We start from the raw sequence: 12,968 nt of genomic DNA, 5'->3' as shown, positions 1-12,968 counted from the left end.
ACACCTGGCTAATTTTTCTATTTTTAGTAGAGACAGAGTCACACTGTTACTCAGCCTGGTCTCGAACTTCTGACCTCGAGTGATCCTCCCACCTTGGCCTCCCAGAGTACTATGATTACAGGCGTGACCCACCACACCCGGCAGTGTTGATTATGTAGCTATAGATACAAAGTCTTAAAAATCAGATAGAATAAATCCCCAATATTGTTTCAAGATTGTTTTGACTATTCTAGATCTTTTACATTTCCTCATAAATTTTAGAATTAACTTGCCAATTTCAACAAAAAAAGTCTTTTAGGATTTTGATTGGAATTACATTGACTCTAGAGATCTATTTGGAGACAACTGATACCTTAATAATAAGTTTCCTATCCATGATCATGGTATCTGTAGCTCTCCATTTATTTTTGTCTTCTTTAATTTCTCTCAGCAATGTTTTATGAAATTTCAGCGCATGTGAGTTACATATCTTTTTAAAATTTATTCCTAAGATTCAGATCTTCGCAGGTCAAGTTCTCTGCTTGATTTACTCTAGCAAGGCTCTCTCCCTATATATTCACAGGGAATGTGCTAAGCCTGAAAGAGCTCAGCAAATTAATAAAAGTATGATTCTATACCTAAGTTGTTGATACCTCTTTATTAAGACTCAGGTAAGTTTTTTTTTCTACAAAGGATCTAAAAAAGAGAAAGGTCCATTATAATATTATACTAAAATGGATTTAATCCTAAAATGAAAAAACGTAATTTTTTTTTTTTTTTTTTTGAGACGGAGTCTCACTCTGTTGCCCAGACTAGAGTGCCGTGGCATCAGCCTAGCTAACAGCAACCTCAAACTCCTGGACTCAAACAATCTTTCTGCCTCAGCCTCCCAAGTAGCTGGGACTATAGGCATGTGCCACCATGCCCAGCTAATTTTTTCTATGTATTTTTAGTTGTCCAGCTAATTTCGTTCTATTTTTAGTAGAGACAGGGTCTTGCTCTTGCTCAAGCTGGTCTCAAACTCCTGAGCTCAAACGATCCTCCCGCCTCAGCCTCCCAGAGTGCTAGGATTACAGGCCTGAGCCACCACGTCCAGCCAAAAAAATATAATGTATTTCAATTCTCAATTTTCATTTTCTCTTTGCTATATTGTTTCATTCCATCTATTGTTAGAAACAGAATTCCCAGGCTGATAGTTTTTCAAACGATGTAACAATTAATTAATTATGAATATTGGAAAGAAATGTTTTATAGGTCTTGATGTTATTTTAAATAGCATTTTTATTTCATTTTCCAAAAATTAATTTCTGAATATTGACCTGGTATGCTACAAAGTTCACTTATTAGTCCTAGTACTTGTTTTGTAGATTCCCTAACATTTCCTACATCCATAATAATGTAATCTACAAATAAAGTTTTATTATTTTCTTTCAAATCTTTATGATTTTTATTTCTTTTTCTTCACTGCTTATACTGGCTAGGATATCCAATACAACATTAAATAGAAGTGGTGAGAGCAGACACCCCTAATTTGTTCAGTATCTTCAGGAAAAGTATATAATATTTCACCATTACGTATGACATTATCTGTGGATTTTTCGTAGATACCCTTTATCAGAGTAAAGAAGTTCCCTTCTTGTCCTAGTACACTGAGGTATTATCATGAATGGGTACCGAATTTTGTCAAATATATTTTCTACAGCAATCAAGATGATTGTTTTTTCTCCTTTATTGCTTTAACGTGATGAATTACACTGATTGACTTTGAAATGCTAAACCAACCTTGCAATACTGGTAATAAACTCCACTTGGTTATAGCACATTTTCTTTTTTATATATTACAGGATTAAATTTTCTAATGTTTTGTAACGGATATTTTCATCTCTGTTATGCAACACATTGGCCTGTAATTTTCTTTTACTGTAATGTTCTTGACATGTTTTGGTGTCAAGGGTAATGCCAACCTCATAAAACAAGTTAGGAGAAAAGCTCTGTTTAAAAAGCTTGTGCTAAAAGCACTATCTTAAGAGGTAAAAGCAAGCAGTCATTGTCTGAATTTATAGTATTGTTACTTTAATAGCTGAAAATGATTAAAACTATAGTGCTCAACAAAACCAAGGTATTTTAGAAGAATGAGTATCTTGAAACTCTTGTTAGCAAACTAATTCCTCTCTTGGGGACTAAGTAGTTCTCTATTATGGCTCTTTTAAACCAATTACTTCGTTTGCCAAAAGTTAAACCCTAGGCAGAGGTCAATCAGTTTTTAACTGCTTTTGCACCAGTCTGAGATTTTTAGGAACTGGGAACCCATATGTTAAAATAATGATTTCTTTAAACACCATTAAACCTCTTTTTTTCCCCCTGCACTCAAATTACAATCAAGTTGGGAAAATATTCAACAAAAATATTTTTATAGATTTAAATAACAGAAGAGATGTCTCAAGGTAATAGGAAACAATATAGTCTTTAAAAGTTAAGGGATAAATTATTTCAAGCTCATGTAGTCAGGAAAAGCTTTATAAATTATGAAGGAAATAAAAGAGCTATATCTTAAAAACAGAATGGGTTGGCAAGAGTGTGAAGGCTAGAAGACACAGCCTGAATTCTGAGAAAAGGAAGCAAACAAGTTTAGCATTATGGTTAAGAGCACAGATCCTGAAGCCAGACTGCCTGGCTTCTGATCTTGGCTCTACCACTTAACTGCTTTGTGCCACTGTGTAAGTTACTCAACTTCTTTATGTTCCTATTTCCTTTAAAAATGAGAACAAAACCATGGAACAAACTTCCCCCATGATTGTGGGAATTAAATTAGTTAATATACATAAAGCTTTTAGAACAATGCCTGGCACAAAGAAAATGCTCCAGAAATAATTTAAAAGGAGAGTTGACAAAATCCCATGAAATAATGCCTCCTGAGGCCAGATGACATAAATAAATGAAGCAGGTGGATTTGTTAAAAAACATTGTTTGACATTAAACACATAGGAATAGTCTTCATTTCAAAAAAGAAGAGTGAAACACATATTTCTCAGTCTAGCTTTCCATTTCCTACTTTTAATACAGACATGAGTTCAAGAAATATTCAATTTTCATGTAACTAGATTATAAGATAAAAACAATTGTACAAGCACAGTGATAACTGACAACTGATATTCAGCCTGAGGTCAAGGACTAATAGAAAGGGGTAGGAACAAGAGGGAACTGGAGAAGGAGGCCTCGTCTAAAGGAAGACAGTGATATTCGGTCTCAGTTACTGCTCCTGCACCAGCCAAAGAGAACACATCTGTTAAGTTTACCCATGTGTTGCCAGTTTGCCACCTTTGATTTAGGGGCACGGTGGCTAGAATAGTAAATTTGAACTTGATCAAACTAAAGTTAGATTGAGGTGTTTGCAATTAATATTATAGAGCAGTAATCACCTTTTTCAGTCCACATCCCTCTACATCCTTCTACAGTGCTTTCTAGTCTTTTTTTTTTCAGCATAGCAATCAAAAAGTTTTATCAAGGTTTACTTCCTGTAGTTTATATATTTTTAAGTGTATTAAATATGCTTTTTCAATCTATTCTCCTTCCCACCCAAAGATTCTGATAAACATCTCAGTGGATTGGCATATCATTTGTTTGATGTCTCTCTCTCCTGGTCTCTTTGCCTCCCTCCTTTCCTCATTTCTCCATCTCTCTCTTGTCCTAACACACACACACACACACACACACACACGCACACACGCACGCACACACAGCACCACACAAAGTCACATTATAGGCAATGGGTATCGAGGGTAGCATTCAAAAATAATACTGAGGGTTTTCTTTCCCTGAAAATATTGTAAAGAATTTTGATTCTAGAGCAAGGATGAAAAATATTAATAAATCTTACCTATACTTTAACTTTTCAGAGATAACTATTGTTAACATTTCATAGCACAACATGTGTCCAATAAAAGAATAATGTGATCCAAATAGTGTTTTAGGAAGATTCATCTGTACCATTACCCAAAATATTTTCATTATATGTGTGTGTGTGTGTATATATATACATATATATATATGTATATACAAAGTCCTTATTTTGCATTTGCTATAATAGATCTATGAATAAATTTCCATGGTCCCTATATGTTTTTCTATAATCCTTTCCCTCTCATGGTTTAGATTTTCAGGCCAATAGAACTTGACGACCACAATCATGTAACAAACTACTTGACCTTTTGAGTCATCTTACAGAAATGGCAAAATTTCTCCAAGACAAAGGAGTTGAGATGCTGAAGGCCCATAGGCAGATATCTTAACACCAAGACTCACAATCCCTCACTACTCTGCTCCAATGCACAAAATCTCTCCTTAATTTCACAGCCTGCCCTAAGGCATGTAGCCCCTCGTTAAAAGCCCACACTCTCCATTAGTCAGGAGATAGATTTGAGGCTACTTTCCCTGTTCTTCTAGCTGATGTCATTTGCATTAAAAATCCCTTTCTTCCTTGGCAATCCTTATTGACTAAGTAATTGGCTTTCCGTGCAACGAGTAACAGGACCCAGGTTGGAACCCCCTTGAGGTTGCAGTTACAATACCATCACTCTTAAGAAGTTTAAACATTAATGATAGCAAAATTGCTTGAATCCCAAAAAGAAAATATGATTATTCTCAAAAGTCCAAGAATACTTGAAATCAATGGATCACATCACCATTTTAAGTACAAATATTTAAATGGCCATGAAAAAAACATCAGATAAATTTAAGCCCCAGTACAAAAAATCAGGCCATCATTTTTTATGGCTCACATTTAGGGCAAAATCATTTACATGTTCATTTCCATGAATTTTTATAAAAATACGTGAGCTAAAATCTCAAGCAGGGCAGAATAAATAAGCACAGAATTCAGCAATATAAGTGACAATATTTGTAAATTTTAGCAGTGTAATACTCTCTCCTCAAAAGGCTAAAGATGAATTCCTACCAAAAGCACATACCCATTTCTTTAGATTTTAATTAATGCAAATGAATTCAAATTGAGAGACATTCTACAACACAACTGGCCTTCTCAAAAGAGTCAAGTCATAAAGAACAAAGAAAAGTTGAGGAACTGTTTCGAATAAAAGACTAAACAGAACTGACAAGTACACATAATGCAGGATCATGGATTGAATCAGATAGAAAGCTTAAAGTACTCTTAACATACAACCAGCAATATCTGAATATAGATTATTTAAGAATATGATAAACAATATTTTATCAATGTTGAATTTCCTGAATTTGAGGATTTACACTGTGGTTTCATAGAACAGGAGTTGGGAAACTTTTTCTCTTAAGGGCCAGATAATAAATGTTTTAGGCATTGAGGGTCATACATAGTCTCTGCCAAATATTCTTCATTGTTTTTACAACCCTTAAAAAGGTAAAAAACCATTCTTAGTTCAAGAGTTGTACAAAAACAGGCTGAGGGCTGAATGTGGCCCAGTAGCCATAGTCTGCCAACCCCTGATACAAAGTCCTTGTTCTTAGGAAATACACAATGAAGCATCTTAGGGTAAAGGGCCATGATCTCTGTAACTTACCCTCAAGTGATTCAGCAAAAATAATAATAATAACATATGTGACAGAGAAATCAAAGATATGGCAAAAGGTTCACAATGGGTAAAGGTAGGTGAAAGCTGAAAGGAGTTCACTGTACTATGCTTGCCTCTTTGCTTTAAATTTGTTTTTCAAAATAAAAAGATAATGTTCAAAAAAAAAAAAAAAAAAAAAAGCCATAGATGCTCCTAGGAGGTTTGAACCCAGAAGCCTCAATGTGCAGGCATAGGGCATAGTTCCAATGGCTCAGACAGACAAGAATGAGAAGTCTCATAAAGCAAAAGGTATTCTGCCATCAAGGTCATTTGAATACATACCCATGGGTCCAAAGGTATCTAGATTCTCCTGTCATCACCAGCAGACTCCGACGAGGCAGCATAACTGGCACTGTGACACCATCTGGGTGCTTAAAATCCATGACAATCTTGAAGCAAAAACAAAAGCATAAAGATCAATCCAAAATTTCATGTACTCCAAGGATGAGAATGATTAATAGTCTGGCTATCTTTCTAGGCTAACAGATTAAAACATGATAATGCTTGTAAAACTGCGTAGTACAATGGGTCTCAAACTTCTGTGTGCATGAGAATCAACTGAATAACAAAAAAACATACTTTATCCACAGAGATTCAGACTCAGCAGGTTTGGAGCAAGGCTCACACAACTGCATTTCTAACAATCAGCCCAAGAAACTATGCAGCAGGTGGTCTGAAGCTCACGTCATTGGAAACCGTAGGGTAGTGGTCAAACACAGGGACTTTGAAGCTGAAACACTCATATTCTGGCTCTTCTCTTTACTAGCCATGTGACCCAGGAGAAGCCATTTAACCCCTGTGCCTTGGTTTTTCTCAAGTCTTACAGAGTTGTTACATGAATTAAAGATATGGATATAAATCACAGTACATGGCACACAATAAATATACAAAAAGTAGCTATGATTTGTTATTATTCATAGAATGTTAATTAATTAATACTCCAAGAAGAAATAACTATTAAATGCAGACTCTCATATAATCCATTTTGTACCTTTAAAGTCATACAACATACTGGAATTAGAGGCTGATTAATAAGAGGTAATAAAAGAGGACAGGAACATTTTCAACAACTTTTCCTAAATCATGCTCAAGTATTATTCTGAATAGCAACCTAAAAGATACAATACCCAAGAAAATGTTTATGTCCTATGAACTCATCAAACACCAAAGACTTAAGTATAAAGATAGCAACACCTGACAAATGTGAATTTAAAAGGCGTATCACAGGGCTGAAAATATTTTTTAAAGTAAGTAAATCAACTCATTTGAAAAATAAATATGACAACCAAGTAAAAGTGGGATGAATAGAATTTAGCATAGTACCTTCCTTAAAGGTAAACTTAGCACAGTACCTGGCACAAAGTTAGCATCGAATAATATTAGCTGTTATTATTAATAATAATATTGGATCAAATTAGATAAAACGTAAAAATTCTCTGCACACTATAAAAAGTTTTACAGATCCAAGCTGGTTTTTTCCCTTTCTAGCCTATCCTTCCAATTTAAGTGTAGAAAATAAAGTAAGATGATAAAATATAATTTCCCAAAAGTTATCTGTTCCAAATATCCACATATAATTTCATATAATCATACTCTAAAATAATTCTACTTATAAACACTGCAGATTAATTCTGAAATTTTTAGAGATGAAGTATACTGATACCTGCAACTTTTGTAGAATGTCGAAATAAAAGAAGATGGACTAATAAACAGAAGGATGAAGAGATAGATATATATATTTGCTGACGCAAGTGTATTAAAATGTTAATGGTAGAACCTAGGTAGTGGATATATAGTTATTTACTGTACAATTCAAATTTTTTATATGAAAATTTTCATAATAAATTGCTGGGGAGAAGGGGGGTAGAAAAAAAAGCCACTGTGGCCCACTTTTAAACCAATGTATATAGTTTTCAATTTTCCTTTTGTTTTAGAGACAGGATCTTGCTCTGATGCCCAGGCTAGAGTGCAGCAGTGGTGCCATCATAGCTCACTGAAGCCACCTCCATATACCTCAGCTCAAGCCTCTGTAGCTGGTACTATAGGCATATGCCACCACGCTCAGCTAATTTTTCTATTTTTGTAGAGACGGGGTCTCACTATGTTGCCCAAGCTGGTCTTAAACTCCTGGCCTCAAACAATCCTCCCACTTCGGTAATCCCAAAGTGCTGGGATTACAGACATGAGCCACTGTGCCTAGTCCTCAATTTCCTTAATAGAAGCAAAAGCCTACACATAGGAAAGAATAAGGAGCATATTTATTACTTTATTAGAAACAATCATCTGTGGCTTAAAGGAAATCCATGTCGAAATGAAAACTGCCATGATGGAAAAATATTCTAGAAGGCTAGACTCTAATTCATTCATCAAACAAATATTTATTTATTTATTTATTTTATTTTTTTATTTTTTGAGACAGAGTCTTGCTTTGTTGCCCGGGGTAGAGTGAGTGCTGTGGCGTCAGCCTAGCTCACAGCAACCTCAAACTCCTGGGCTTAAGAGATCCTACTGCCTCAGCCTCCCGAGTAGCTGGGACTACAGGCATGCGTCACCATGCCCGGTTAATTTTTTCTATATATATTTTAGTTGGCCAGATAATTTCTTTCTAGTTTTAGTAGAGATGAGGTCTCGTTCTTGCTCAGGCTGGTCTCGAACTCCTGACCTGGAGCGATCCACCCGCCTCGGCCTCCCAGAGTGCTAGGATTACAGGCATGAGCTACCGCGCCCGGCCTAAACAAATATTTATTAATCATTGTGTGAGATATCAAAGGCTACAATAGTGAGTAAGTGGGCTCTCTGCCCACCTGGAGGTTACAGTTTCTGGCTAATAGTCAACATAGTTTACAAATGCACAATACATATGTATTTGTGAAATTCAAACACATTCCCTCCTATCAACAGAGTAATGATTTTCAAATAGAAAAATTTCAGTTTAAAGAATCAGAACAGACAAGAGATATATTAAGATGATATGGATTTGTAAATACTTATCCTGACATACACAAACTGACATTCAAAGAAGAAAAGTATGTTACCAAACAAGCCCAATGTTATGAGAAGTGTGTTAAAAGACACACAGGATGCTTATCGATGACCATTACTGATCTGTCTTTCTTCCTGCTGCATCTGTTGAGCACTAACTTTGTAAACCATTATGTTAAGGACTAGTAACAATTGGGTCAACTGACTCACCTCATGTTGTGTAACAAAACAACAAAGCTATTTTTTATACTCAATAAAAATTTATTTTATGACTTTGTGCTAGACACAGTGCCAGGCATGAGAATACAAAAAGAACTAAAGCCTTCAAATATACACCGTGGCTATTATTTTTCTAATAATTGTTCTTAAAAATGATTACACAAAATAATAATAATAAACCTAAGAAGCACAAATCCTCTACCTGTAAAATAAAAGAATTTCCCAATATAAAAATAATGACATAAACTTTAAACACACATTTTTAAATGAATAAAATATAGAAAAGTATAGAGAAAAAATAAAATATCTAACTCTCCTGAGATAACATTCGCTATTAACATTCAGATCTGCTTTTTTCCAGTAAAATTGATTTTTTTCTTTTTTGCTTAGAGACAGGGTCACACAATATTGCCCAGGGTAGACTTGAATTCCTGGGCTCAAAAGATCCTCCCATCTCAGCCTCCTGAGTAGCTGGGACTACAGGTATGCACTGTACCCCAGCCAAAATTTTTATGTAATTGAACACATATGTTTTATGAAATATGGCATCTTGGTATTTCCATATTATACAGTATAATATAAACACTACTCATATATGAAATATCACTTTTAATGGCTGTAAAATATTACATCATATGGCTATATCATAATTTACCTTAATATTGTATTACCAGATAGTTGAGATATTTATAACTTTTATAATAAATAGTATTTCAATGAACAACTTAATAAACCTCTACCATAATTTCTATCTTAGAATAAGAGTTGCTACCAGCCTGACCAAGAGCGAGAGCCCATCTCTACTAAAAATAGAAAGAAATTATATGGCCAACTAAAAATATATATAGAAAAAATTAGCCAGGCATGGTGGCGTATGCCTGTAGTCCCAGCTCAGGAGGCTGAGGCAGTAGGATCGCTTGAGCCCAGGAATTTGAGGTTGCTGTGAGCTAGGCTGACGCCATGGCACTCACTCTAGCCCGGGCAACAGAGCGAGACTCTGTCTCAAAAAAAAAAAAAAAAGAGTTGCCAGGCCAAACCATTTGAACAATTTTAAAAGTTCTTAATATAGACAGACAAACTGCTTTCCAAAGACTGTACCAATCTACATTCCCACTAGCAGTATGAAACTATTTGATCATATTTTCACCAACACAGGAATATAATTTTCTTTTAAAAATCTTAATTTCAAAAAATAAATAAACCATACATTATTGCTTTAACTTGCAAATCACTGCAGATTTAAATTACAAACTATTCCTAATTGGTATATTTTCATTTATGGTTATTCATTGTATAGAAGTTTTCAGGGTCAGGTTCATGAACACACAACCTGTGTTAAGAGCTCTGTGCACACAAGGGCCTCTATGCTAGGTTTACTGCTCTGCTGTCATTGTCCTAGAATTCTTAACATTATCGTTGAACTTGTGTTTTGTTAAATGAGGTCTGATGGAACAACAGAGCATGTTCATGAGCAGAGGAAATACACACCACATGCTTGTCAACAGTTCTTTGAGGCCCATATGGGTAATGCATTCAGTGTCTCATGAGCATAGAAAGTGTGAGAGTTCACTGAGAATCAGAGTACAAGGTAAGCATTTATATCTACCACTGAGTGAGCGGCTTGGAAAGGCCACCAGAACTTGCTTCAAAGGCAGAGAAAGAAGGCAATGGTGTTGTAGGAAACACAAGCAACAGAGGAACCCCACCATTACATTCTTTCTTACTTGTGTTACTTTCCTGTACTAGCCAACCACTTACAGTGAAAATGATGACACAGAAAAAAATGGAAAGATAAGACCACCTGTCAGGAGCTCACCTGAGCTGAAAGAAAGAGCTCAGCTGCCAGGTGTCAGAGTAGCCAATTAAAGCAACAAGCTAAAAAACGAAAGTTGATCACTTATTGCAATAGTATAAGCAAAGGTCTAAAACCAGACTCCCCCCATCCCATTTTCCCCCACTAAACATTGTACAAGTCAAGGGTAAGGTGGATCATTGCAGACATGGGGATCGCCTCATTGTTGAGGGAGCCCCACACAAAACAGTTTTATGAACCCAGGAGTCAGGGAATGGGTGAGGGGAAAGGACTAGGAGCTGAAAAGTAACAAGTACTAAGTCAGAGTAAGGAAAAGTGTCTTGGAGGCTTCCCGCTTCTCCCCCTACAAGGTGGCCTTGGTAGAGCTACCTGAAGTGGACCTTGGACAAAGGCCTCAGATAAAGAGACCCCGGGAATGAAGGTACCTGAGCTAGGAATGCCAACAGGCGTAACAGCATGACCAGCCAGGGAAGCCTGACTCATTTATTGCAACTCAGCTTAGAGACAGTCACGCACTGGCTGTGTATTATGTCTAGGGTGGGGAGGGGTTTCCCCCATAAGAAGAGCTAGGGAAAGCCTTTGTAATTGCCTATGGTAAGGACTAAAAATCATAGGATTTCAGTCTGGAGCTCCTCATAGCCCATAGCTCCTTTTCCTTCCAGTCCTTCCTTACTCTTCTGTAAGCTGAAGGTAGATACATAGTGTTAGTAGAATGTGCATGTATTAAAAAGTGAAACAAAAATGGTTACAGTTGAGTTAGTTTTGTGCAGCATTTCCACCATTCTGGTAAAAATGATCACACAAATATGTACAAGTACAAAATACAAATTAAGTTTGGTGATTCCACATATGAGTTAAGTGTTCTTATATTTGTATTTAAGACTAGTATCATGCAATATAAAGTGACAGAATTCATACCAATAATTTAAATTTAGATTTCTTTACTAAGAATGACATTAAATAACAAATAAAACACACCTTGACAAGATGAGATGAGACCACAAAAGAAAAGAAAAAGACTTTATATTTTAGTACCTTTAATGGTACATTTTCTTGCTTTCTGAACAAGAAATCTACATTTTCATTTTGAACTGGGCCCTATAATTTAAATAGCTGGCCCTAAAAGTTTTACATTTTTTTATGCTGTCAATCTATTGTTTTGTGCTTATAAAACACAAAAATAGTCTATATCTTTGTATGCTTACAAAGCCCCCATCCTAATCAGACAAATATTTACTCCTGTTTTCTTACAGATTTTCGTGCTATTCTTTACATTAAAGTCTTTACATCTCTGAAATTTATTTTGTTATATATTTGACAATATAGGGCTTTTTTAATTTAAGGATATAACTTTTATTTATAAAATTAAATGTAGATTTCCTACAAAAATTAAATTTCTCTTAGAACATTCCATCATCACAATAAAATATTTTCAGTATCTTCACATTTAAGTATCTGTACCTTAACTAAATGTTTGTTAAAAGACAAAAAGAAAAAAAAAAAGGACTTTAGAAAAAATTCTCTAAGGATTCACAATCAATAATGTTCCCCTGCAACTGCTGAATCATTCTGCCATATGACAGTTTTGCTCCACACGAGGTTTTTCCAATTATTCTTTTTGGTTTTACCTATTTTCTGAGATGGCAGAGTCAATAAAGATCAAGTCCCCAGCAAACTCATGGGACATGACTGAGGATAATGTTCAGTTCAAAGCAAACAAACAAAAACCATAGACACTCTGATCTTACACAACCTTTACGTATCCAAAACACAATAGAATGAAGACCCCAGACGCAGTTATCACTCTGTCACCCAAGAAAAGATAAGACAGATGACAGACAAGCACAAGAAGGAATAAATAGATCTCCATGTTAGCTAAACAGGATAATGAAGAATATATTGCTACTGGGAACACTTCTGAGAAAGAATACAACTTAATTCTGATCATTAATAGTTAGAAACAGGCTCAGATCATTAACCTTTTGAGAGAAACCCCTGAAGAGTATCTGGACAAGTGACAATATGATGTAAAGAATGATGTGTGATTCACAGAGAATGATAAGAGCTGAGAGGCCAGAACTTACTATATTTAACTGGAGAAAATATTTCATAGCTGAAAGTCTACCTGTTTCCTACAGCCTACCAAATGCAAACCTTCTATAGTTGTGCTAACATTTTCATTTGACCCAAATGAATTAAGAGTTTGCTTTTTATTTTAAATAGCAAAAAGAAGATTCCACAAAAGATGATACCCCCAGAAATATACTTTGCTAAGCTGAAGGGTAGCTGGAAGAAAAGCTTGCTCATATGCCGTATTTTTCCAGGGCAAAGGAATTGATATTAATTTTGCCCTGGAGACACCTTGGGGATTA

General features: G+C 35.4%; 1 protein-coding gene across 7 annotated transcripts in view; it reads right to left on the bottom strand.

Annotated features, from left to right (window-relative positions):
* The window catches only part of ALKBH8 (alkB homolog 8, tRNA methyltransferase), a 90,808-nt gene that overhangs the window by 53,723 nt on the left and 24,117 nt on the right, over positions 1 to 12,968 (bottom strand). For all 7 annotated transcript variants that reach the window (XM_045556676.1, XM_045556678.1, XM_045556680.1 and 4 more), the window contains exon 8: positions 5,865 to 5,971. In XM_045556676.1, the coding sequence (XP_045412632.1) occupies positions 5,865 to 5,971 (107 nt within the window). The remainder of the gene's footprint in view (positions 1 to 5,864; positions 5,972 to 12,968) is intronic.

This window comes from Lemur catta, chromosome 7, assembly GCF_020740605.2.
Source record: "Lemur catta isolate mLemCat1 chromosome 7, mLemCat1.pri, whole genome shotgun sequence".
Lineage (NCBI taxonomy): Eukaryota > Metazoa > Chordata > Mammalia > Primates > Lemuridae > Lemur > Lemur catta.
Note: the sequence above shows the minus strand (reverse complement) of the source record. Positions and strands in the feature narration are given on the sequence as shown.